The following is a 26,669-nucleotide window of genomic DNA, read 5'->3' as shown; positions in this document are numbered from 1 at the left end:
TGTGTTGTACACAAGTGTATACAGTGTTTAGATGCAATTCAAGAAGCTCTCAGACAACAGAAGGCACTTGAAAGGCAGTGAATTTGGTGGCTGGGAATGCAGCAGGGTCAGGATGACTTTCGGATTGAGTGCTAGTCCTACCCCTTACTAGCTGTGTGAAGTTGGCAGTTTTTTTTTTTTACTTAGTTTCCTCATTTGTGCAAAAAGGACATAGCAATGCCTCTCTCATAGTGGGCAAACCCTTGATAAAGGGCCTGGCATGGGTGGAGGGCCCAGCAAACGACTGTTATTTGAAACTTATAAGGGTCACCTGGGTGGCTAAGTCAGTTAAGCACCAGACTCTTGGTATCGACTCAGGTCTTGATCTCAGGGTTGTGAGTTCAAGCCCCGTACTGGGTTTGGAGCCTATGTAAAAAAAAAGTGTCTGAAACTGTTAGAATGAAACTGTTATTGTCTTTAGTTTATTATTGTTGCCAGCTATGCCCTAGTAAATTGGCCTCCACATTTCATAAGAGTTGATATTTATAAAGTGACAATAGTTTGGTTAAATATTACTAAAAAAATACTACTAAATGTCATGTTTCTGTAATCATTCCCTAGCCTCCCCCCCAATCACCCCTGCCTGCAGAACCCCAATCCTCCTCTCCTCAAATCCATGGTCTTCTTCCTCCTTTGGGAAAATACTTTGTTAAGGTACTGAGCTATGTACTGAGTATATAGTGTTTAAAGGAGATGTGAAAAATGAATGAAAATTAGCCTGTCCTTACTCGGGTGGCCACTCCAGCCTGGTGGTACTCTTTGGACATCTTTCCATTTGTATGTTGCCTTACAAACATTCTTTTCTCCTATGCAATGCTTGGTATATGGTTCACAGTGGTCTCCAGTAAATGTTGCCAAAGCCACATGGGACCAATGTGCATAACTGGCAAAGATTTGAGAGGTTTTTGATTAAAGGGGCAACTTAGACCCTTGGGAGGGATCTTGGTGGAGATGGTTGTTGGTTACCTCCTCCCAGTGCAGCAATCCTTACACTCACAGGCCTGGATGGTTCTAGAACAGCCTTATAGAAAAGGATATTTATATGTCCCTGTGGGTCTGTTTTTTTTTGGCCAGGAACACGGGGGGACTGTGAATAACACAAGCCCATAGGTTTAGGGTCCCATGGAAGGTTCTAGAAGGAAAAAAATGTGACAAAAGTAGTCTTGGTGATCTACAGTTTCACTTAAGTAACACTAAAATAAATTTCATAATTTTATTTGAAAATTTTAATCTGTTTCTGTTCATGTGAACTGTTAAGATATACTAATATAAAAAAAAAAAATCACAGGTGACTCTTGCAGGTCTGCACAAATAGCCTAGCCCTGGTCATCCATGTGAGCTCTGTTTCATTTCTTGCTGGCTTACACTATTTATTTTAAAGAGAAGATTGAAGGAGAGGGGACACAAAGTTAAGACAATAGTGGCGTATAAACAATTTGACAGCATGAATCAAAAGTCATAAAAATGTCCATACTCTTAATATAAAAATTCAATTTGGAGTTAACCTAAGAAGTTAATTTAGAATATGAAAAAAAAAAAAAGCCACATACCCAGTATTCATTGCTATGTCATTGGTAGGGGTCAAAATTTGGAAGCAATCTTGATGCCCTGTAATAAGGATAAATGTTTAAATTTCTATTCAACAAAACATTGTGTACCTTTAAAAAGAATGATTATGAAGATTATGTGGCAATGTAGAAAATACTTAAACTGTCATGCCTTGAGGGAAATGAGCTGGAAATTACACCACCCAAATGAAAAAGATGGAAAGGAAGTATATCAAATAATAGCAGCTGTGTTTGGGTAATGGCATGATGGTAGTTATTTTCTCTTTTTCGCTCATGATTATTTTAATCAGTTTCCAATTTTATAAATTGGAAAGCCAATTAAAAATACCCAAATTAAAAAGCCAATAGTTAAAGCCAGAAAGAATGAAGTAGGGTTACTTTAAAGTTGGCTGTTCTTCACGGAGCTTCATGAGGGATTTCACATGGGATAAAATTGCCAACAGTTATTGCAGTTTACCGGGGCGGGGGAGGGGGCGCGGGGGGATGCATTTATTCGGAGAGTTGTTGGGGGTGGTTGGAAAGACAGTGTAGTGGGATAATAGCAACAGAAACTAGACCCTCCCACTCCCAGCTGCCAGTAATTCAACCTAGGTCTTCAAGAAGCAATTTCTGCCCATTCAAAGTGCAGCTCATCCCTGGAGACTACCTTGGGCAGACCATTGTGATGGTGATGGCGGGGATGTGGGCCGGCCTCCGCAACAGCTCCCAGAGGGTCAGGCGTTTGATGGAGGGCCTGGGCAGCTGTCTCAGCTTGGGGTTGCTGGTCATCAGAGACGAGGCAGCATGTGCAATGTTGACCCGGAGGTGAACAGTCCCCTTTCCCAGACCCACTCCCCGGAGGCAACAGTCCCTCATTAGGGTACAGTTTCTAATCCAAACAATCATTAATCTTTCTCAGGGTTAAAAGGCCAGGAAAGCAAGTTTTGCTCTCTATTTTGATACTGTACTTGTCTTTATTTTACAAGAGCAGACTTCACTGACCACTGGAAAATACCCCACAGCTGTGTCCACAGCGATGCAAAAATGCCAAGCCCAGCACAGCCCTCCTGGTGCATGGGGAAGGGAGAGGAGTGCAAAACAAATAGGCTGTTTATTGTGGCACTTGACAAAAACCATAAACATGATGTACTTGAAACAAATTAGTATTCTGTATCATAAAACAAGTTAGGGATGTGCATGTATTTTGAGTGAAAATTCACCAAATATGATAGTCTTGTGAAAGTGATATTAGACAAACTTTTGAATACAATTCTTTTAATTTTTCTTGCCTTAGCAAGTAAATTAATCCATATAAATGGAGCTATAACCCCTGAAAACTTTTTGGTCTTTTAAAGGTAATCAATAAAAAATAGGATTTGACTTAGAAAAATGCACTTGTTGTCTCAGAAATATCGAAGTGTTTGGTTTACAGAAATGGGCTGAATTTCTTATCTCACATTCTTTTAATAACTGGTAAGTCAAGAAACACATCTTTTCCATATTCTCAAATTGTAAGGACCAACATGATGGGTATTAAGATAAAAAACATGAAGACTTCCTAAATCTGTTTCTTCATGCCTGACCTTTAAATCCTTCTCTACAGAGTCATCATCAGTATGAATACCAAACACTCCTCCGGGTGAGTCACATTTAGACATCTGGCTACTGGTAGTAAAGGCATCGAACATTTAAGAGAGATCGAGAATGCATTTTTATGTCTCAAATTATTTTACATTACATTTCCCAAACTCAAAATCACACATTAAGGACTATGGAGTACATAAAATCTAGGCATAGCATTTTCAAAGTGGAAGAGGCCTTGGTTGAATACAGTAAAGCCCAAGAAAGACTAAGGGACTGGAGTGGAGCCCACGGCCCTTGACCCCTAATCTAATGCCGTTCTAATGATGCTACATCACCTTGTAGAATTTCTAGAACTTACCTGGACTTTTTGGGAGGGTGGGTTGATGGGGAGACACATACGTTTTTGCTGTGCCAAATGTATTTTGAGACATTAACAACTTTTACTAAAGTTTCCTGAAGGATCTCAGATTGGCAGAGAGTTTAGCTGTACGCTCAATCACACAGCTTCTGCTTTCAAAACCCATGATACTCTTGAAACGCTGGAGGGAATTTTAGCTAGATGTGGTCTGTAAGATATAACTGAAATTCTTTTGGTACTGTCCTAAGCTTGCCTTTTGGGTACTTGGTATAAATAATTTGAATGTTCTGTAGGAATTAAAACTATACCCTAATGATATCATTTCCATGTCAAAAATATATTAATGCATATAATAAAAAAACATAAACCAAATTTTTAATAGTGGCTGTCTTCTGGATGGTGCAATATGATCAGATATTTTCTTTTGTGTTTGTATTACCAATTTTTGGTACTGACCACATTTTATGTCTATAAAGTTAGAGAAACCTCTATAAACATTATCTCAATGTTATTTAAAAGATCTCAAGGAAATAAAGACCTTGATACAGATAAAGTGGGCCTGGCCAGTTTGAAGGCAAGTAATGCACTTCTCTTCCGTTTTTTAAAATCCTGATGTAATTATATATACATTACTTATTTGATTAAAACTTTAATTCAGTTTAAAACATGAATAAATCCACAAGTACACTGAGATCCAGACTGCCAAAGCTGGAGCAGGCAAAAAAAAACATCAGTGTGGTAATGTTTATGAGGAGAAATGAGCTGTAGAAATTTTTGCAGGCTGGGGATAACAGAGATTATGGTACTTAGATTCTACTTGCAAGGCTGAAGTCTATAAACTACAACACTGCTTGCTTTTGAGTTAATTTATTTTGAGCACCGAACACATCTTTCCAAAGAGGGAATTACCATGTAGGATGTTAGTGTTTTTCTCAAAAGAACTATTTACTTGAGGATCAGTCCCTAATATTTTTACCTCTTTGGGTCTGTTTTAATCTTTAAATATTAGTTATTAGTATTTTTATAAATTAAGATGAATCTGACCTAAAACAATAAAATGGTATTTTTCTCTGTTCTCTGGCCCCTTTATTTTTTTTGGCCCTTTTAAAATCAGAAAATATGGGCTTGTAACAAATCCAAACAATACAGATGTTTATGAAATAAAAATGGGAAGTATAAAATATAAAGTGAAATATTTTCTCTTAATTCTCTATACCCCAAAGTCCATTTCTCCAGTGATAACTTTTATTTTTTTTCCAAAGATTTTTTATTTATTTGACACAGAACGAGAGAGAGAGAGAGAAAGAGAGAGCAAGCACAAGCAGGGGGAACAGCAGGCAGGGGAGAAGCAGGCTCCCTGCTGAGCAAGGAGTCTGATGTGGGGCTCGATCCCAGGACCCTGGAATCACGACCTGAGCCGAAGGCAGACGCTTAACTGACTGAGCCACCCAGGTGCCCCTCCAGTGATAACTTTTAATATTTTGATGTGTATCCTTTCTCTCTATAGACATATATTTATATATAATTTAATAAGTAAAAATCAGACCATACAAATATATAATTGTTCTGCTTTTTTTCCAATTTAGCAGTATATCATGGGCATATTTCCAATAGATTTATCTCATTCTTATTGATAGCACTATAGCATTCCATTATTTAATATACTATGATTTATTTATCTCTATACTATTAATGAATATTTAGGTTCTTTCAGATTTTTTATTAGGAAATGTGCTGCCAGAAACATCCTTGCCATATTTCTTTTTTTTTTTTAACTTTGTTAGTCAGCATACATTACATCATTAGTTTTTGATGTAGTGTTCCATGATTCATTGTTTGCGTATAACATGCAGTGCTCCATTCAATATGTGCCCTCTTTAATACCCATCACCAGGCTACCCATCCTCCCACCCCTCTCCCCTCTAGAACCCTCAGTTTGTTTCTCAGAGTCCATAGGCTCTCATGGCTCGTCTCCCCCTCCGATTTCCCCCCCTTCATTTTCCCCTTCCTACTATCTTCTTCTTCTCTCTCTTTTTTTTTAACATAATGTATTATTTGTTTATCCTTGCCATATTTCTTAACACACTTGTGCTAGTATTTCTATAGGATAAATTTCTAGACTGGGGATTACTGGGCATAGGATATGTGCATTTATGTTTTTGATAGATACTGAGTTTTTGCCCATTTGATAAATAGAGCAGTGGCAATCTGTGGGGTTTGGGACAGGAACACGGATCCCTAAAGTCTCGCTCAAGGTCCAACATAGTGGGTATTTTCCCACTATTTTATGGAAGTAGCTTGACTGAGCATCAGGGAATCTTCTGCAGGATAAATTTATAACACATTCAGACTGGTAACAGGTATGTTATATGTGGAGATGAAAAGACAAAGTTCTGGCTAGCTTGGCTTCTCTTGTCAGGACTATGATGGCCAGTGGTAATTCTTTCAGTGAGAATGAATATTAATACAATTTCATTGAAGCTTCAAACAGAGCAGACAGATCCTCTTCTGACTGAGGGCGTGGTGCAAGCTTGGTGACCCTTTCCTGAAACAGTAAACAAAAGGATTTACCCAGGGCTTTGAAAAGATAGTTTGTAAAAGCGACTAGGTTATGTAAGTTAACTTGGCCATAAGAATCAATGACTTGTTAATAGTCCTATCTTTAAAAATCCCATTTTTTTTTTAAAGATTTTATTTATTTATTTGTGAGAGAGAGAATGAGAGAGAGCACATGAGAGGGGGGAGGGTCAGAGGGAGAAGCAGACTCCCTGCAGAGCAGGGAGCCCGATGCAGGACTCGATCCCGGGACTCCAGGATCATGACCTGAGCCGAAGGCAGTCGCTTAACCAACTGAGCCACCCAGGCGCCCAATAAATAAAATCTTTAAAAAAAAAAAAAAGATTTTATTTATTTATTTGAGAGAGAGAATGAGCGACAGAGAGCACGAGAGGGAGGAGGGTCAGAGGGAGAAGCAGACCCCCCGCTGAGCAGGGAGCCCGATGCAGGACTCGATCCCGGGACTCCAGGATCATGACCCGAGCCGAAGGCAGTCGCTTAACCAACTGAGCCACCCAGGCGCCCTAAAAATCCCATTTCTTGTTTGCTTCATACTAGCTGATCCCCCACTCAGAAGTTCATCAAATGATGCCTCTTTTCCACAAAGCTTTCAAAAGCCATTGCCTTTGCCTTATGTTCTGGCAATAGCTTTCTGCCCAAAGTACAGAACCAAACGAACCTCGGGCAAAACACCTGCTATAATGACCAAACAGCATTGGGCGGAGCCTCAGCCAGGTAGGCTCTCTGTGCAGAGAGCGTTGTCCCAGGTACAGCAGGTGCTGCTGAGGAAAATAGAAGCAGCTTGTCCTTCACTTCAAAGACTGTATATTTTGCAACTTGGACTGAAAATATATTCAAAAAGACTTCATTAGGACATCAGCTTTCATGCTAAGGACAACAAGTGACTCCTTTTTAATATTAACTAAGGTTTTACTTCTACCTTCCTAAATGAATTCAGTGACTTGCTCAATTTCTCCAGTGTTGTTGGGTGGAGTCAGCAAAGATGGCACACCCTATTGCTATTTATACCCCCTTCAGTGTCTCCTTAATCCCAGTGGGACAGGAGATTAAAAGATACTACAATGACTACCCTGTGTCCAACTTTCTGGGCCTCAATGAAATTAAGATATATGCCAGTTTTGGTTCCATTCTCACGGGTCTCTTGGTTTGTTTTCTTACGCTAAGTGCTTGTGTGGGAGCATACCTGGTAGATGAGGCAGCTCCGTGAGGGCAGGGCTGTGCGCATTCTTCATGCCCAGTGTCTGCTCGGGTGCTCGACACACAGTACACAGGTGCTTAACAGTTATTTGTTGCATTAATGAAAATGGTGGGAGGGGGATATTGGCATCTCAAAATTCACATATTCAAGACAGAACTCTGACTCCACCTGCCTCCCATTTTTCTCATCTCAGCAGTGACACCCAGTCCCTCAGGGAAAAGCCTAGGAGTCCTCTTGATTCCTCTTTCCCTTCTCTGCAAGTTTAATCCACCAGCAAACTTGTCAGATCTACCTCCAGAGCAAATCCCCAATCTGACCACTTATCACCTCCTGTTCCGCCACAACCCAAGTCTAAGTCATCCTGACTACCCCCCTCCAAAAGTCTGTTTCCACTTTTGCTCTACTCTCTCCCCCTAGAGGCCATTCTTCACACAGCAGCCAGAGTGATAACTTTTTCCCAGTGTAAATTTGTTCATATCATTACTTGCTTAATGCTCTCTGCTGACTTCCCATTGCAATGACAAGACCATGGCCTCCAATGCCACACTGTTCCAGCCCTGCTGCTCACCTCAGCTCTGACTCTTCTCCCATCAGTTCATCTCACTTAGCCCCACCATCCCCTCTCAGTCCCACGAAAATGCTCATCTTCACCCTGTCTCAGGGCCTTTCCCCTCTGCCTGCAGCGCTGTTCCCAGATCTCTTCTCCCAGATCTTAATGTGGCTGCCTTCACCTGTAGTCAGAAGCCTCTCTGACCACCCTTGCTGGAGTTCCTGCCACACTGTCCCATGTGAAATCACTATCTCATTATCCAGGTTTCCCTTCATACCACTAATCACTATCTGGAATGATTTCACTTGTATCTTATTTACATATTTGATTAGATGCCTATCATCTGTCTTCTCTCACTAAAATGTAAGCTCCATAAGGGCGTGAAGAGACTTTATTTTCCTCTTCCTTGTGTCCTTGTATACTATATGGTATATAGTAGGACCTCAATAAGTATTTGTAAGGTAAAAGGAAGAATGAAAATAGGAAGAATTATTAAAAAAATTAAAATAGGCCTAAATGTAAAGACTTAAATCTGAGAGCTAAAACCAAAACTCTTAGAACAGAAGAGAGGAAAATTTCATGATGTTAGATTTGGCAATAATTTCTTGGATATGACATCAAAAGCACAGGCAATACAAAAATTAGGTAAATTGGACTACATCAAAATTTAAAAGTTTTATGTATCAAAGGACACTCTCAAGAGAGTTGAAAAGACAACTCAGAATGAGAAAAGTGCAAATTATAGATCTGATGAGGGGTTAATAACTAGAATATATAAATAATTACTGCAACTCAACAGCAGAAAACCCCAAACAAACCATCTCAAAAATAGGCAAAAGACTTGAATAGATATTTCTTTAACGAAGATATATAAATAGCCAGTAAGCACATGAAAAGACGCTCAACATCTTTAGTCATTAGCAAAGTGCACTTCAAAACCACAGTGAGTTCTCACTTCCCATCCATCAGGATAGCTATCCAAAAAATGGAAAATAAGAAATCTTGGTGAAGATATGGAGAAATTGGAACCCTCATGCATTCTTGGTGGGAATGTAAAATGATGCAGCCTCTATGGAAAACAGTTTGGCAGTTCCTCAAAAAGTTAAACAGAGAATCACCCTATGATCCTATAGTTTTATTTCTAGGTATATAACCAATTGAACTGAAAGCAGAGACTAAAACATATTTTTGTACACCAATGTTCATAGCCAGAAGGCTATCCATTACAATAGCCAGAAGATGGAAACAACCCAAGTGTCCATCTGCAGATGAATGGATAAGCAACAGGTGGTATATCCATGCAATGGAATATTATTCAGCCATAAAAAGGAATGAAATTCAGACACATTAAAGATTTATGCTAAGTGAAGACATTACGCTGACACAAAAGGACAAATATTGTATCTCTTATATGAGGTACCTGCAATAGGCAAATTCATAGAGCCAGAAAGTGGAATAGAGGTTCTCAGGGGCTGGAAAAGGGGAGTTACTATTTCACTATTAAGCAATAGAGCAGAGCTTCTATTTGAAATGGTTTAGAAGTTCTGGAAATGGATAGTTGGGATGGTTGCTCAATACTAAATGTACTCAATGGCACTGAATTGTACACTTAAAAAAAATGGTTAAAATAGTAAATTTTATGTTAAGTATATTTTACCATGATTAAAAAAATAATTAGGAAGGATGGATGGACAGATGGGAGAAGGATGGGGGGACATGCTGAAGAGCATGGGTAAAACCAAAAATTTTACACTGCAGCAGATCTTCAGAGACTAAAGAATTTTGAAAATCCATAGCAAGGCAGAGACTTACATCTGTGTTGGCGGCAGGGTCAAGAACCAAAGTTTAGCATGTGCTATGGCCGCCAATTCCTGCCACATTGTTCTGTTTATAACAGGAGAGAATCTTCTCTGATGAGCTCAGAGGCCCTTAAAACGATCCTGTTCATCTTTGGTGAAGTAGTTCAGGAGTCTCAGAAGTACGTCAGGCCAAGCTGATCTGAGTTTCTCTTTCACATTTCTAATACCCCAGGATAGGTTAAACGAGGACAGGGACATAAAGTTTGTGATCTATCCCCACTCATATCATCTATGCCATGTAAAAGCTAAACTCCCTGAATTAAGATGTGTTCAGCAATGCACTATCATTTATAGACGTGTAAGACCGAGGGACAACTGATTAACATGGGCACTGAAATAAATCCTGACTACTACTTTTAGCACATTCATAAAATAACATTTCGGCTGGCCTGTCTGCCAGGGAGTGGAAGTGCTCATTTTGGTAGACAGCTCTCCTCAGAAATGAAATGTTTTGATTTGAAATGTAAATGTTTTTTTCCAGAGGTTTCAGGAACCCCGCTTGGAAGATTAATTTATTCTTGCCTGCTTGCCTTGCAGCCTGGCGTTGGCGGTTGGAAGCCTCCGTACACAGGGCTGCTGTTGCCACCATCAGTATGGGATGCGGTGTTTGGTCAAGAATACTGGCCCGGTTGTTCCTTCCAGAGAAAACTGATCCCTCTTGCTGAACATAAAAGAAGCTTTATCAAATGTCGACTACATAAATAATCTTTCTGGCAATATTCTTTGCAGCAACCAACCTATCCCTCTCACTACCTTAAATCCTGTAGATACTAATAAGTGAAGATTAGCCTGCTGCATTTGTAAAATTCTGAAGTTGCCATAGCATCCCTGTAAAATGTTCACTGCTGCCAAAAAAACCAAACAAAAAACCCATAGTAGTTCTTCATCTGCAAAACAGACAGGCTTATTGCTAAGATTCCTCCCAAAGTCCTGTGAATCTCTCCTGCCTTCTCCATATATAGAACACATTGACTCAATTACATGGACTCCAAAATGGAACTAGTGCTAGTTTATTAAAATTAACTATGCTTCTCCCAATCACAGGCACATGATTAAAAAAGCAGCATTCATGTTGGGGCTGCCTTTTGAATACAGCTTGAGGAGATCCTGGCCTCCTCCTCTACAGAGATGACTTGTATTCAAAAGATCCAATTTACCTTGCATCTTTTGTGAAACTAAGAAATTAGTTTTGTCTAATCAAGGCTTTGCTATCTGTGATTTCCCCGGGATGGTATGTGCACTGAGGCATTTAATATGATACCTAATTAACTTGCCATTTTAGCGGATGGTCTCAAAGGTTAGTCTGGATCTGTTGCTACCTGGAACAGTTTCTGAAAGTAAAAGACTGAGCACAGTAGAATTTAAACAGTAAACACTTTGCAGTGTGTGCTGGTGGCTGGAAGATGCGTTGCCACTAGCAATGAAATGGCCAAGAATATCACACAGTTTTGTCTGAAAATCATGGATACCATCCCTGCAGGTTGACAAACACACATACCTGAGTAAGCAGAACTTTTCAGAACCCCTCCTGCAGAACGGACACTATCACTGGCTAGGAGCCAAACGCCATGTCAAAAACCATGGCGACCGTTTGGTCTCTGGTCTCTGAATCCCTGGACAGGCTTTCATGGCTTCTTGTCATTAGGTGAGTCCTATCAAGTGTAAGGAAACTTCTGAAAAAGTTACCGCCATTCAGCCATTACGCACACCTGCACAGAAGGCTTTGGAAGAGAGAGGGCTGCAGGGCTGCAGGTATGTGTCCATTTAACACGTTTACTAGCCTGTGCTCGGTGCAGTCGAGGACCGGTGAGGAAAACATGACCCTGTACTCATGGAATTAACAACCCAGTAGGTTTGGATAAGATAACTGTGTTGGTCATATTTTTTGGCTATTTAGTCCCTTGGACTTGTTGCTTAGAACTAAGAGTTTGTGAGTTAGCCTAAGAGCTCAGCTACACTTTGAGATGTTTCTTTTTCTCCTTCATTTATATTTTTAGATGCCGCTGAGGCTACCGGGTCTGAGTCTAAATCAGGGAACCTGCCAGCCCATGGGCCATGTTTGGTTTGTACAGTGGGTAATCAGGGAATACAATACAAACATCCAGATTGTTGATTTTTGTTGGAAATTGGAAACTCTACCAGTGGATTTTTTTTTTTTGAAATTGGAAGCTCAGCGCTGGGGCCTGAATTTCTGCTGGGGGATAATACATTGTAGCTGAAAAGACACCCAGTGAGATGGATTATGAGCTTTCTAGTTCACCAAAGTCCCCACCACTCCCTGCTGCTTTAAATTACTTTGTTCATTGCTATTACCTACCTTCCTCCTGAGGACACATGAGTCTATTAACCCAATCCGTTCAAGTTATCATCTTATGTGAGTGGTGAGGTCTTCAACATTCTAAGCAGTTGCCAAGTGGGGAAGAAGCTAGTGTGAGGCCTTTATTTAACCAGAGTGGGGTGAGGGAAAAGCACTGCTACTTAGGGTAAGCAGGAATCTGTGTGGGGTGGATAGGATAGTGGTTAACTCTGTTTCAGAGTCAGCGATAGATCCATGCTTGCCTTAACTTTGGGTAGCAGTGCCTTGCGCTCATAGCCTTACAGTGTTTAAGTGATCCACATCTTTCCCATTTTAGACAGAAGGACTAAGTGAATACTCTGGGCACGGTGAGCATGGTGTGGTCCAAAACCTGAGACCTTGTGGCTCTGGCGCGATTTTATGGTGAGTTGCAGCGAATGGGGTTGTAGCCTTTTAAGGTCTGATGTTACAGCACAAGGGTATCTGATCCAAAAGGTAAGAGAGGTGCAATGGGAGGGTAAATTCTCTTCATAAGAAACTTGGAGGGGAAACTCTACATCTATTATGATTCTACCCAATAAAGTTGGCAGCTCAGTTTGAATTCTTTAGTGACATTTAAATAAGTAAGACCCAAAGTGACACAGATATGTATGTATATGTATAAAATATACTCTCCCAGATACATTAAAAAGTGATTTTGTAATAGTATTGATTTAAAGGCCATGCCTATTTTTCCACAAAACAGTAGGAATTTATAACGCTTATAATATAATATTAGTGGTCCTTTTGGAACGGCTTCAGGTAGTTTTATAGTGGACTCTTAAAAGAGCAGAAATGGTAAAAAGGGAAATTTTGCCATACCTCAAGACAAATGTGGTTGTTTTTGCCTTGAGTTTTTATAAAAGATCCTTTCAGTTACACCATGAAAGCTCCAAAAAAGCCACAGTTTTATGGAAGAATATAAAGGTGAGGGAGCCTGGCCCCCTCCCACAGGGGAAGAGAAGAGCTGCTCTCTGGTGTGGAGGAGACCTGAAAGCTGCTGGAGGACCCCTTGGTTTTCCTCTCCCCTAAAACATCCCCAGTGGACCACGGTTTCCCAGCAGCTTTGTGCTTCTCAGAAGGGAGTGAAGACACCCTGCATCTCTTACCTGGGGCAGCGTTCCTTTCACTAATGCAGGGATATCGGCGCTGGAGTAACCAATGGCAGCGAGGCCATCATCAACATCCAGATCGAATAAGAATTTCCGGAGTGTGTCTGCCAAAATAGGCCCAGCATCTGGGATCCTGGCAGTGCAGGTGTCAGCTCCTAGAAGACACAAAGTGCTGACTGTAGAGACAGAGGGTATCATTCAGCCACAAGATAGCTGAATATATAACCTACTGCTGCCTCCCTACCACCAAGGACAAGGGCACCGCTCTGCCTCCACACGGAGGCCAGCCCAGTGATCAGCCCTGCAGAACAAAGATGGGCCAGGCCAGCCTGCAGAACCCCAAGATCCTTTGCAGAGAAGTTGGCTGAGGCTAACCTGGCTTTCACATATCCAATGGGCTGCTCGCCCCTGGTGTGGTGGGAAGAGGAGGAACTGAGCCAAGAAAAGAAGCACGGGGAGGAGACCAAAAAAGAAGGCTGGTGTTTGGATGAGGAGGAAGGAGCATTTGTAGGAGAAAAGCTTATGTAACTTTCAAGGCTTGGAATTTGCTGACATCTAGAGGTATATGTGTTCAATATCTTTTCTCATTGCAACATCTTAGGAAAAGAAGACCAACACTTTGCAAACACCTTGTGTGGCAAGGACATATAGAGGTACAAAAGTCTAACACTGACTGCCCCAAAGGAGGAAAATGACAAAAATGGATTATATGTAGCCAGGCAAGGAAATATTTCTTCTCTATAGCTATAAAACTTCTTATTTTGGGCTCTGTTCCCAAATGGCAGGGCGGGTTCCTCTAAATAAATATTACAGAACCAGTCAGAACCAAGAACATACTCTCAGGAAACAGTATTTAGGGGTGCCTGGGTGGCTCAGTTGTTAAGCTTCTGCCTTCAGCTCAGGTCATGGTCCCAGCTGGGGTCCTGGGATTGAGCCCCGCATCAGGCTCCCTGCTCTGCAGGAAGGCTGCTTCTCCCTCTCCCACTCCCTCTGCTTGTGTTCCCTCTCTTGCTGTGTCTCTCTCTGTCAAAAAAATAAAATCTTAAAAAAAAAAAAAGAAAACAGTATTTACTCTGTAGATAATAATGATGTTGGTGAAGGGGGAAGAAGGTTGCCAAGGGGTGGAAATTTGGACATGATTAATAATTAGTACATGAGGGCGCCTGGGTGGCTCAGATGGTTAAGCATCTGCCTTCGGCTCGGGTCAAGATCCTGAGGTCCTGGGATCGAGTCCCGCATCGGGTTCCCTGCTCAGCAGGGAGCCTGCTTCTCCCTCTGCCTCTGCCTCTCTCTCTCTCCCTGTCTCTCATGAATAAATAAATAAAATCTTTAAAAAAAAATAATCAGTACATGAAATCGTAAAGACATCAGTGTGGAAGAGCTAGGGGTTCTGCCCTCAGGCAGGGTAGCAGTGAGAGTCCCCAGACCCTTACCACTCCAGCCCCTCACCCGTTCTAGTCGAACACATTCACTGCCAGGAAGTGAAGCACTCGACAAACAGATGTGGCATAAGTCATTATCCAAAATGCCTCATGTTGAGTCAAGGCTACTTTCTCTGTATTGTTCAAAAGGAGACTAGAATGTATAGTTTATGTCCCTACTGAAGCACACTATTCAATTAGTTTTAACCTTTTTCTTCTATGACAGCAAGAACTGCTTTAGTAATCCAGGAAAAGGTCTAAATAGAACCCGATACGGGGCTAGTTGGGAGCGTGGCTGGATGGAAGGTAAACCTTGCCTGACAAGACCAGTCTGTATTACACAGTGGCAGCTGAAATATGGATTAGGTGGAAAGGTGACACACGATATAAAGTTTATGAGGTTTTTATGTTCCTGGGATTGCTGCCATAAAACACAGCATCAAAGCCTCTGGGTTTTCCTGTGAAGTGTTTGAGAAAAAAAGAGAGGTTAGGAAAGAGAATAAACTGGTATAAAGCTAGGAAAATCTAAGATTACATAGGGAATTAAAATATTTAATGGCTAAGTATGGAATCACATTAAACAAAACTTCCTATGCAAGGAGAAAGAATTGGTGCGTTCTACCCTGAGTTTTGTCTACTGGAGGAATTGCTTTCTCAGTAACGTTGTTGGTTGCCTGGAATTTTAGCTTTGAGTTCTCTCAGACTTTCCCATTTACCATACATCTAGCCTACTATTTGGGTTCCTTCCTACTTACACTGCGTATTTACCGGGCATCTATCTGAGTCCCCAGAATGGCTAAAAAAACAGCCCCAACCCGAAAGGGAAAAGGGACACAAGATCCTTGCTAAGGTAGGCACCATATTTCCGGTAGCCCATGCTGGGAAATCAGGTCCCTGCACTGCTTCTCTACCCTGGACTTCTCTCATTAGCATTCCCAGCACAGCCCAGCACCTGGAACTCTACGAAAGCACACACGTCAGTGTGAGAGAGATGTGGAGGGGAAGCAGGACACGTGGAGTCTGTGGTCATGCCTACCTTCTCGGAAATAACCTCTCCCAACGGCTGGAGCTAGAAGAGCATAATGAAGTTTTCTTTTTAGCTTTTCCCTTCCTACCCTAAACACAAGTAGGGGAATAAAATGTTTGGAAAGTTAATCAAATTCTGAAAGTCTACTTGAAAGAGTTCTCATCTTAGAAAAATACCAAAAATTTTTACTTAACACTAAAGCTAGCCTGAATATAATTTTTTTGCTTGTGAGATTCAAAAAGCACTGTGGGTGTCTTGTTATAGACATTATTTATTCTACAGAGCAGCAAAACAAGTTCTTCTTTTGGGATCCTTTTATAAAGTTTCTAGCTGTTTAGATTTTCTATAATTGGGAAGGTACTGTTACTTCCTGAATTAGATTCATTTTATTACCCACTGAACGTAGCAAAAACCATTCACAACATTAATACTATGTAAAGAGTCTCATGTTCCTTGGGAATGAAAACGAGAAGTATCATTACAAAAATTTAACATAAGCAATATTTGGTTCCATTTCATTGCTAATAGATTATTAGAAGCAAAATTACAGAATTTTAGTGCTAGATAGGACTGTAGGCAGGTCACTCACATTTTATTATTAAACTATTCCAAAGCAACTTTATGGGTATTATTATCCTTTATGTTTTATCCTCAGAAGCAACCCTACAAAATGCTCCACATACGTGGGTCACAGATTTACGAGTAATGGTTCGTACCCAGTATTTCTGCTGTTTCCAGGTGCCGTTCAGGAGACATCTGTGCTGTGAAAGTGAATACCGCTGGGGAGGTGAGTACCACAGAAAGGCCATGAGGCTGAAGAGAAACAAAATGTGGTGACCAATGGGGCAAAGTTGGGTCTTTAACCTGCATATTCTAGATATTAAATTACTTTAGCCTGTACTCCAAGCAATCAAGAATTGACAAATACATTTAACAGATACATTTATGGCAACTGCAAAGAACATGAAATTTAATTAAAGAATTTATTATGATTTTACCACCAGTGGGTGATCCACATTATAATCCTTTGCTTTGTATGTCTTCACTAAGCCTGAAATTGGGTAAGACATTCCATGGCTAGAAAAGAAAGAAAGTCCTTAGGTTTACATACAGCTATCAGAAATTCAAATTAACAAAACAAACATACTTTTATGGGAGAGCCCTTCACAGTCTCTTGACAATACAGTCATCTCACAAAGTGATACATTCTGTTTTCTTTGATGCAACAATATATTATTGCTTTGGACATTTTGTGTATTCGTTAACAAAACCTCTGAAATGTTCAACTTCAAAAGCTCATAGAATTGTATGTGAAATGCAGAAATTGCTTCCCAAACACGTAGATTAACCTGACGATCTTGAAGAAATCAAGGATTCACTTTGAAGTTTCTTTAATAAGCTTGAGGGCACGCGTTTTCTGTTTCGGCTGGCACCGCCTTGGCAGTGTGCTCCTGCACAGCTGACGATGTGGGAGGGAGCTCTGTGAGCCAAGATGTGCTGTGTTAGACATGCAAGCTTGACCCTCCAGTGATCTGCCCCATCGATAACTGATACATCCTTTCAAATGTTACATACTAATAGAGTTGACTCGTAAATGATTATTGTGGTTTGAAAGGCTATCAAGAAAAGGCATCATGGTTTTTATTTGTGGGGTTTGATTTGTTCTAATGAAAAAACACTTTTTATATACTCTCAAATTTTTGGTGAACAAACAGGACAATATTATAGTTTACTAGATGACTCAAGATATACACTGTGAGAAGCTTATATATTTATAATTAATATATTGTAAATGAAATGCTTTACAATAGTAAAATGGTCTGTAAGTCTTTTTTTTTTTTAAGATTTTATTTATTTGCAAGAGAGAGAATGAGAGACAGAGAGCATGAGAGGGAGGAGGGTCAGAGGGAGAAGCAGACTCCCTGCCGAGCAGGGAGCCCGATGCGGGACTCGATCCCGGGACTCCAGGATCATGACCTGAGCCGAAGGCAGTCGCTTAACCGACTGAGCCACCCAGGCGCCCCGGTCTGTAAGTCTTTTTATGTGGGTTATTGGATGACTTTGGGCTTATTCAGCAAAAGATTTACATTTCATAAGAAGACAGAGTATTTTGGTGAACTATATGATTACTTATCCAAAAAAGGTATCCCTTGCCTATCACTTTCGTGAGATGGATCAGAAGCTATTGGTCCTCTGAATTGCTGTTTACTTAGGAATGTGCTTGACCTTTCTTGGGCTTCACAGTATTTGGAAAATTATTGCTTAGTGTGCTTTCATGATGTGAAAGGGTTCATGTAGCTTTCAAAAGTAACTTTCTAACAATACCCAACATCTTAGTTTGATTTCTTTTAAGAGTTGTATATGTTTTTCGTAAAACTTAGAATGGTCCATAATCCTATTTCTTCAAGATAACCATTATAGGATGTTTCTTCTAGTCTTTTTATGCATATCTTTAATTTATGATCATATGTGCATACAGTTTCAAACATTGCTTTGGTTACTTAATATTTTTTATAAACATTTTCCCATATCATTTTCTATTCTTCTAAAACATTATTTTTAATAGCCTTATTTTATTTTTTGAGTACTGCATTTCAGTTAACCATTCCTAAACTGTTGGAAATTAGGTTGTTTCCAAAATTTTCCATTATACATACCACTTAGGAAATTCTTTGATCATACGATGATTTCTTTAGGCTACATTCATAGGACTAAAATTAGTGGGCCCAAGGATATAAACATTTTTCAAGCTCTTGGGAGATTTTGCTCACTTGCTTTTTATTTTGTTATTTATTTATTTATTTTTAAAGATTTATTTATTTACTTGAGAGAGACAGAGAGAACAAGCAGAAGGGACAGAGGGAGAGGGGGAGAGAATCCTAAGCAGACTCTGCACTGAGGGTGGAGTCCAACACAGGGCTTGATCCCATGACCCTGAGATCACAACCAGAGCCGAAACCAAGAGCTGGACGCTTAACGGACTGCGCCACACAGGAACCCCACCTGCTTTTTAGAAAGGTGGTATCAATATGTGCTCTCAGCAGCCGAGTTTGGGGGTGACTTCACTGCACCGTCCATAGCAAAGGCCTATTCTTAATTCTCAGTGATCACAGGTATTCAGTGTTAAGGCATCGTACCAATAAAGTTCTGATCAAACAAATAAATTCTGGGCTACTGACAAGGATTCTGATCCCTTTCTTTTTGTGAGAGATTAAGAGAAAAAAAAATTCTTGCATTTGAGGTTTTAAAAATCCACAACACATGGTGAGGATGTGGAGAAATCAGAACCCTTATCCACTGCTTATGGGAGTGTAAAATGGTGTAGCTGCTGTGGATAACAACACTAGTTCCTCAAAACTTAAACAGAGAGCTACCATATGACCTAACAACTCTACTCCTAGGTACATACTCAGTAGAAATGAAAACATATATCCACACAAAAAACTTATACACAAATGTTCATAGCAGCATTATTCATAATAGCCCCAAAGTGGAAACAGTCCAATGTCCATCTTCTGATGAATGGAGAAATAAAATGTGGCATATCCATCCAGTGGAATATTACTTGGCAGTAAAAAGGAATGACATACTGATGCATGTATGGATGAACCATGAAAACATGCTAAGCTAAAGGCACAAATGACCACATATTATATAATTCCATTTATATAAAATATCCAGAGTAGGGTGCCTGGGTGGCTCAGTTGGTTAAGCGACTGCCTTCGGCTCAGGTCATGATCCTGGAGTCCCGGGATCGAGTCCCGCATCGGGCTCCCTGCTCGGCAGGGAGTCTGCTTCTCCCTCTGACCCTCCTCCCTCTCATGCTCTCTGTCTCTCATTCTCTCTCTCTCAAATAAATAAATAAAATCTTTAAAAAAAATAAAAAAAAAATAAAATAAAATATCCAGAGTAGGCAAATCTATAAAGACAGAAAGTAGATTAGTAGTTGCTTACGACTGGGGGGTGTAGGAGGATTGATGGGTGACAGCCAAGGGGAATGGAATTTCTTCTCGGGGCAATAAGATGTTCTAAAATCGATTATGACAAAGGCTGTACAACTCCATGAATATGTTAAATCCCACTGAATTATACATATTGAATGGGCAAATTTTATAGTGTGTGAATTGTATCTCAATAAGGCTGTTATAAAAGAAAAATCTATGAGGGCGCCTGGCTGGCTCAGTCGGTGCAGCGTGTGATTCTTGATCTCAGGGTTGTGAGTTTAAGCCCCACATTAGGGGTAGAATATATTTTAAAAAAATAATAAAACTTAAAAAAAAAAAAAACTATGACCCAACAAATTACATTTGAATTAAGAAAACATTCCAGGACCCTAAGTTAAATTTCTTCTTTCTATAGCATGTTTAGATCTTACCACTTGTCCTAAATTATAAACATTTTTTAAAAATAAAAGCAATAACTTAGGTGAAGAAATAAAATCTCGGGGCGCCTGGGTGGCTCAGTCGTTAAGCGTCTGCCTTCAGCTCAGGTCATGATCCCAGGGTCCTGGGATCGAGCCCCGCATCGGGCTCCCTGCTCAGCGGGAAGCCTGCTTCTCCCTCTCCCACTCCCCCTGCTTGTGTTCCCTCTCTGGCTATCTCTCTCTCTGTCAAACAAATAAATAAAATCTTTAAAAAAAAAAAAAAGAAAGAAAATCTCAAGTTCGCTCACCACAGATGAACACCAGCATTTCCAAAGCCAATGCCAGCAAAAGCACTTGCCAAGTGCATATTAGACCTCGCTTCAAGATCGTCAGGATTTCTGACAGCCCTGTGGATGATATAAATACCTACATCAACACCGGCGTTTCCTACTGAATAAAAAGCTGCCTTAGGGAAAGATCTGTGAAGAAAGAAATTGTACTTGGTAGGAAGAAAAATTAGGCAACTTATTCAAACGACATCTTGTCTTCTCAACGAAAACCAAAGGGAAACATATTTTCTCATCAGTGGTTTTGGGCAAAGGCATAATAAATATGCTGTCAGGCTGCTCATGTGATAAAAGTGCCAGGGGAAGCAAAGCACTGACCCTTGGACTGTGAGCTGCTCTAGAAATGTGCCCTGAGACTCATTCTTCTTCTTCATTTGTCAGTGATCTTGACTGTGGCCAAGTAAACATACACTCAGAATGCACAGGGCCCAGACTACTTCTCTGAAATGAGTCCCTGTTGCCCAGGGCTACCTGCAGGCTAAACGCAGCCTGCCCAGCCATCTTTCTTTCTGTGACACTGCCCCAAATAGAACCCTCTGGAGGCCTCTTTTAGTATCTGTGGAAACTACACATGTTATTTTAATATTTATCCTTATGGAAGTGGGATGTTATTGTAGGATGAGCCTTTGCTCGCTCTAGATGTCCCGACGCCACTTTGTAAAAGCAAATTCTCAAAGGCCCCTTGCAGATGCAGCTCAACCATCCTGCACACACTTGCTTAGAAACCCTGCCCCAGGGAAGAAGCCTAAGACTGCCAAGAATGACAAACCACCCCTTGCTTGCTTTTCACGATTTTGCCTGGAGTAAGGGTTCCTGTTATGCAGTAAGAGTGCTACAGCCTTTTATCTCCTTTCATTTGGAATGGTTAGGCATCTGTGGCTCCTTTCCAAACCCAGGGTTAGTTTCTTATTCCCTGAATACCAAGATGAAAGAGCAGATGATGGTGCTTTAGCTTTTCCTCTGTCCTTTACACCCCCTCACCTTCCACTGTGCTCTGCCAAGCCTTCTGCCCGTCTCTCACGCACTGGCTGACCATTATCTGTATCTGCATTTACCCAGTCAAATGCTACCCTGCTCCCTGATGGTCTCCTGAAATAGTTCTGTGTCCTTTCCCTTTGCTTTACTACAAAATGTAGACTGAGCTCCCTCTCTAGTGCAGCTTCCAGCTCGGGGCCAGAGGAAGCACCATGTTCACATCTAGGTCCAACCTGCTGTGCTCTTTCCCTCTGTTATGTGTACAAATTGAGTCTGGCTTTGCATAGGTCTTACTGTCTCAGGGATCAGCTTTCATCTCTAAGTATATCTTTGCTCACTTGGGAGCCAATCATGGCTACATCATTCATAAATCCTTTGAAATCTTTTAGAAAGCTTTTTATATCTCCTGGGACAGACAACTCTACACATTCATTTCTTAAATTCAGTTCATGTTAGTTTGCTTAATGGGTTGACTCTGTGTGCCTCTGGACAGGGCCTGCATGGGCACAGCCAACATCTGCCTCTCTGGGTCTCATTTCAGCTCTTGGTGTAGCCAAATCTCAAAGGACATCTGCCCTCACCTGAGCTCTGGTTTCGAGGCTTTGATGAATAAGCCTTCTAGATGCATCCTTCAGAAATTAGGGGCTCATATTTTGTTCCTTTGCCTTTGCCTTTTCAGACTGAAGGACTCAGGTTTCATCTGACCTCAGGTGCGTCCCTCCCCATCCTTTTCATCCTTCCAGAACCTGCTGGTCTCTGGTGCTCCTCTGTGTCCACTGACTGATCTTTTGATCAACAGGCGTGCTCAGGATATTTCAGGATCTGGCACGCTATATTTTATGTGAGGGTGGAATGTGGTTCTCCTGTTCTATTTCTTCCCTCCCTCCCTCCCTTCCTTCCTTTTTCTTTCTTTCGATTTTATTTTTAAGTAATTTCGATATCCATTGTGGGGCTCAAACTTACAACCCCAAAATCAAGATTTGCATGCTTTATTGACTGAGCCAGCCAGGCACCCCTTCCGTTCCATTTCTATCTCCTTTGGGCCACATACCTCTTCAGATACTTAGCGACGATCCGAAGTGCATGGACTGCCCAAATGTCGCTGATTGGGTTGCTGCCCTGGTATGCTGGCCGGGTGATAGGATTTGAAGGGCAGGGGCTCCGCATGTGGTAGGGGAGGGCGGTGTAGGACTCCAGGGCATGGCTAATGAGAAATATTTAAAACACACAGATTGAAAGCACCTTCTTCTTTTTTCCCTCCATTCAGATCACAGACTCTCTTGGACATGTTCAGTATTCACTCCACTGCAGATATGCTCTGTAGCAGTGATAAACACAGTGCATCCCAGCAGGTCAGACTCTTGCCCACAGTAGTCGTTGCTTATTATAGAAATTAACAGTGAAGTTTATATTAACAGCATTACAGTGTTTTTTGACCAGTATGTATTACTGGATTACATGTGGCCCCTTTCTAGTGTGAATAAATCTTTATGATGTTGAATTTTTACATATTTGTGTCATGAAGAAAAGCACTGAATCTAAAAAATGATTTCCTTGTAAAAAATATTTATCATTTTATACCTTGCACTGATCAAATACCATATCACCCAAGGAGGGTCATAGTTATATGAACCTCCTATTAAGAGTGCGGTGCAGGGTGCCTGGGTGGCTCAGTTGGTTAAGCGACTGCCTTCGGCTCAGGTCATGATCCTGGAGTCCCGGGATCGAGTCCCACATCGGGCTCCCTGCTCAGCAGGAGTCTGCTTCTCCCTCTGACCCTCCTCCCTCTCATGTTCTCTGTCTCTCATTCTCTCTCTCACAAATAAATAAAATCTTAAAAAAAAAAAATTTTAGAAAAAAAAAAAAAAAGAGTGCGGTGCAGTAGGTGAGAACACAGACGCTGGGGTCAGCTGTAAATCCTGGCACCAGACCTTCCTGTTGCAGGCCTGGGGTAAGTCACTAGCTAACCTGTGACTCTAAGACAAGGACAAATACTACTATGCCTTCCGGGTGCTGCTGTGAAAATTAAATGAGGTGGTACGTGTAAAGTGCTTAGAATAATGAGCAGCACATTGTAAAACTTACCATTCACTGTTATTATTAAATTTTGGCCTGAAAAAAATTTCAGTTCTTTTTTCTGACATGCCCTAAACTAAAGGTTGGCTATTTCAAGAACCAAGCTTCAGAATTTCCTCCACCTGCTGGGGTGCTATCAATTCTAATGAATCAATTGCAGAAGAGAAAAAAAAAGCATAGCCATCTAGATCAATGATGCATTGGGAACACAATGTAACATGAACTGTTTCGGGCATGAATTATGGTTTTCAGTCTTAGAATGGAGAAATTCTTCTACACCTGAGAAGCAGATAAAATCTTTTGAACAAACCACTGGAATTTTTTTTTTAAATAGTTGGTAGATGCTTTTATGGCTTTATGGTTCTTAATCTGTTCAGTCTGTGGGCAATGCAAGAATGAGGTGTCCATGTCGGGAGATATTAACCAAATACCTAGGATGTGACAGTCACTGTGCTAAGGGACAGGGATGGAAAAGTGAGAAAGATGGTCCTGTCCTCATCAAGCTCACAGTGCAGTGAAGGAGATGGGCATGTGAAATGGAAGTGTCTTAGAATGTATAGCCCACCCAATGGGGAAAAGCAAAGAACGGAGTGGTCAGTTGTACCTGAGGAGAGGAAAGGGGGTGGGGGTCAGCAAAGGCTCCATAAAGGGGAGAATGCTCCATTGGAACTGGAAGATGAATGTTCCAAACAGATAAAGAGCTGAGCATTGGGGACATTCCAGGGCCAAAGAAATTTGGCCTTCTGGCAGTAGGCATGGAAAGCCACTAAAAGACTTGTCAGGCAGAGGTATGTGTGTGTGCACGCATGTATATGTGTTTGCTGAGGCTGTTATGGAGGACAGACAGAAGGACTATGGGATGGAAGAAGGGAGACTGACAAGGAGACTACTGCAACTGTCCAAGCAAGACTTGGGCAGGTCTGAACCAAGGTGGGAACAATGAGGCTCGAGAGGAGGGAGCAGATAGGAGAGATTCAAGCAGGACAAGTGGTAGGAAATACTGGGCTATGTGTGGGCACGAGAAAGAAGTTCATAGTAAGTCCTGCTGCTCACTAACTTAAGGGATTCAGGAGAAGCTGTGAGGTGGTGGGGGAAGTTAGAGAAGAATCAGATTTCATCGAATTTAAGATGCCATGCATTGTAAGATGCACCAGTTAAAAAAAATGTACCACTGAGGAAGAAAACCATACAGTCGTGCCACGGATCGTAAGATGTGTTCTGAGTTCGGAGATGTAGAATGTGAAAAAATGTGCACGTGCAAGTGGATGAAATAGGTAGTTTGGGACATGCTGAACGTGGACGGTGTCCTGATCAGGGATCCAGTAGCACATCGCAGCTAAGGCCCAGGGAACATGCAGTATGACTCTGGCAAGTCACTACATCTCCAAGCCAGGTTTCTTTCTCGTGTGGCTCAGAGCTGTAGTGAAGTGGTGATGTGTGCAAAGTGCTGACGTGGTGAAATGTCCACTCCCTTTCCTGCCCTCTTCTGTGCCGTGGCAGCCCTGGCTGTTTCCTGCTTCCTGTAGCCATAGAGGCAGGTGCTGTGGGTCTGAGATGCTGCACACCAGCTCCGCCTGCTCCTTTTGCTGTGTCCCTGTGGCAGCCGCCGTGGCTGGCCTGGTTGATCCTGGACAGCGGTCTATGGCTTACCCAGGAGCCCACCTAGTCACCAACCTTTACAGGTTCTGCGTTTTCATCTGGGAAAGGGGATAAGGACAGCCAAAGCTGGCGTGGTTGTGGAACACTAATCGATGTCTGCTTAGCAAGTGCTTTCAGCAAGAAAATACTGTCCATAGACTCAAGGACTGGAAAAGCCCCTCCAGTTGGCACCGGTACCTACCAAAGCACATCGAAGCCACTGTTGGCAACCACCCGGTCAGGCATGTGCAGGGTGTGCAGAGGATCGATCAGTCCCAGTGTGGGTTTGATGGCTCGGGAAGCAATGCCTAAGACAGGGATTTTCAATAGAGGGGAAAGGTATGGACACCATTTTAAAAAATTAAGTTACTTTAGGATAGCAATTCTTAAAAAATGAAAAATATGAGATGAGATTCATTCTCATGACGGGAGGCAGCAAGAACAGTGGAAAGAGGTCTGGAGTCAGAAACCTGGGTTTTTCAGTGGATCTGAAGCTCCTTCTGGTTTGAAGGAGCCAAGCGTGTACCTCTCTTCCCAACGCTGGTTTGAATGGTGTCACTGGCTATGGTGGGAGTATTTACACCAAAGAAATTGACAATACTACAAGTTGGCCATTAAATTCCTGATTACATTCCAGAGAGCTGGTTTACTAGCTCACCACTGGTTTGGGTCCTGGTTCTGCAGCTTGCTATGTATCTTTGGGCGAGTCACTTAGTCTCTCTGAATTCTCTGTTAGATCATAACAATATAGGGCTTCTATCCCTCATAGCTGATGTAAGGCTCGTATTAGAAAATATTATGTAAAAGTCTTGGAAAAACTGTAAGGTAGAATTCAAGTATTGGCTACTATTATCTTTAATAATGTCAAAGGTTAATGTAATTTAATTTGAAAAAGAGAAGTTACTATAAATGTGCAGTCAAATACCAATTTATTCTGCCTGGGACTTTTGGATCTCTCTGGAGTGATGGGAATGTTTTATACTTTGATTGGGGTAGTGGTTACATGGGTGTATCTGTCAAAATTCATCAAACTGACTCTTAAAAATGTATGCATTTTATTATATAAAAATTGTGTCTCAATGAAACTGATTTAAAATGGTGAAAGGAAAAAAAATATTGAAAAGATGTCCAAGGAAGGGAATAATCATTCACCACTGACATACAGTTACTAACTTGGGCAGAGAAAAGTCCAATCAAGATTACGGCATTGCAAGAGGCTTTTGTAGGTAATTCTCAAAAAAAAGTTTATTAGACTGTTTCGTATTTTGATATGTAGTTGGAAAAAGAAAGAAAATGTGTGTGTGTGTGTGTGTGTGTGTGTGTGTGTGTACCTAACTCTAAACTCCTTGATTTTTAAGTATTAGGATTAAAGAAAAGGAGGTGGGGTTGAAAGGTGAGAGAGAATTAAACACAATTTTTATAGGCACAGTTCTTACCAGTTTTTACTTTCAAGTGTTCATAGTCAAAGATGGCAACTCCCGTAGTTTCACTCCCAGTTCCTGAGGTAGTTGGGACTTGAACAAAATAATATTAATTTACATAATGCATCTAAATAAAGGTCAGTGGGGATACTTAATTCAGCCTTAGGAAGCAAGGAACAAAGTTAGAGAAGGAAGCTCTGATGCCCCTGTTGCTCACCTGAGGTCTGTATCTATATTAATCC

General features: G+C 41.2%; 1 protein-coding gene across 7 annotated transcripts in view; it reads right to left on the bottom strand.

Moving 5' to 3' along the window:
- ADHFE1 (alcohol dehydrogenase iron containing 1) overlaps window positions 1-26,669 on the bottom strand; it is a 51,150-nt gene that overhangs the window by 13,191 nt on the left and 11,290 nt on the right. For 2 of the 7 annotated variants that reach the window (XM_031020670.2, XM_081816070.1), the window contains 7 exons: window positions 26,443-26,520; window positions 25,209-25,314; window positions 22,344-22,496; window positions 20,279-20,377; window positions 16,606-16,684; window positions 16,324-16,420; window positions 13,157-13,314 (listed from right to left, as the gene is read on the bottom strand). In XM_031020670.2, coding sequence (XP_030876530.2) covers window positions 13,157-13,314; window positions 16,324-16,420; window positions 16,606-16,684; window positions 20,279-20,377; window positions 22,344-22,496; window positions 25,209-25,314; window positions 26,443-26,520 — 770 coding nt within the window. Of the gene's footprint in view, window positions 1-3,030; window positions 6,074-6,429; window positions 6,927-11,210; window positions 11,365-13,156; window positions 13,315-15,616; window positions 15,697-16,323; window positions 16,421-16,605; window positions 16,685-20,278; window positions 20,378-22,343; window positions 22,497-25,208; window positions 25,315-26,442; window positions 26,521-26,669 lie in introns of those variants that run through there. The other 5 variants (XR_004073037.2, XR_014144213.1, XM_006749479.3 and 2 more) reach the window with 5 other exon arrangements.

The sequence above is a fragment of the Leptonychotes weddellii genome, chromosome 4, assembly GCF_054177405.1.
Source record: "Leptonychotes weddellii isolate Sample4059 chromosome 4, ASM5417740v2, whole genome shotgun sequence".
Taxonomy (NCBI): Eukaryota; Metazoa; Chordata; class Mammalia; order Carnivora; family Phocidae; genus Leptonychotes; species Leptonychotes weddellii.
Note: the sequence above shows the minus strand (reverse complement) of the source record. Positions and strands in the feature narration are given on the sequence as shown.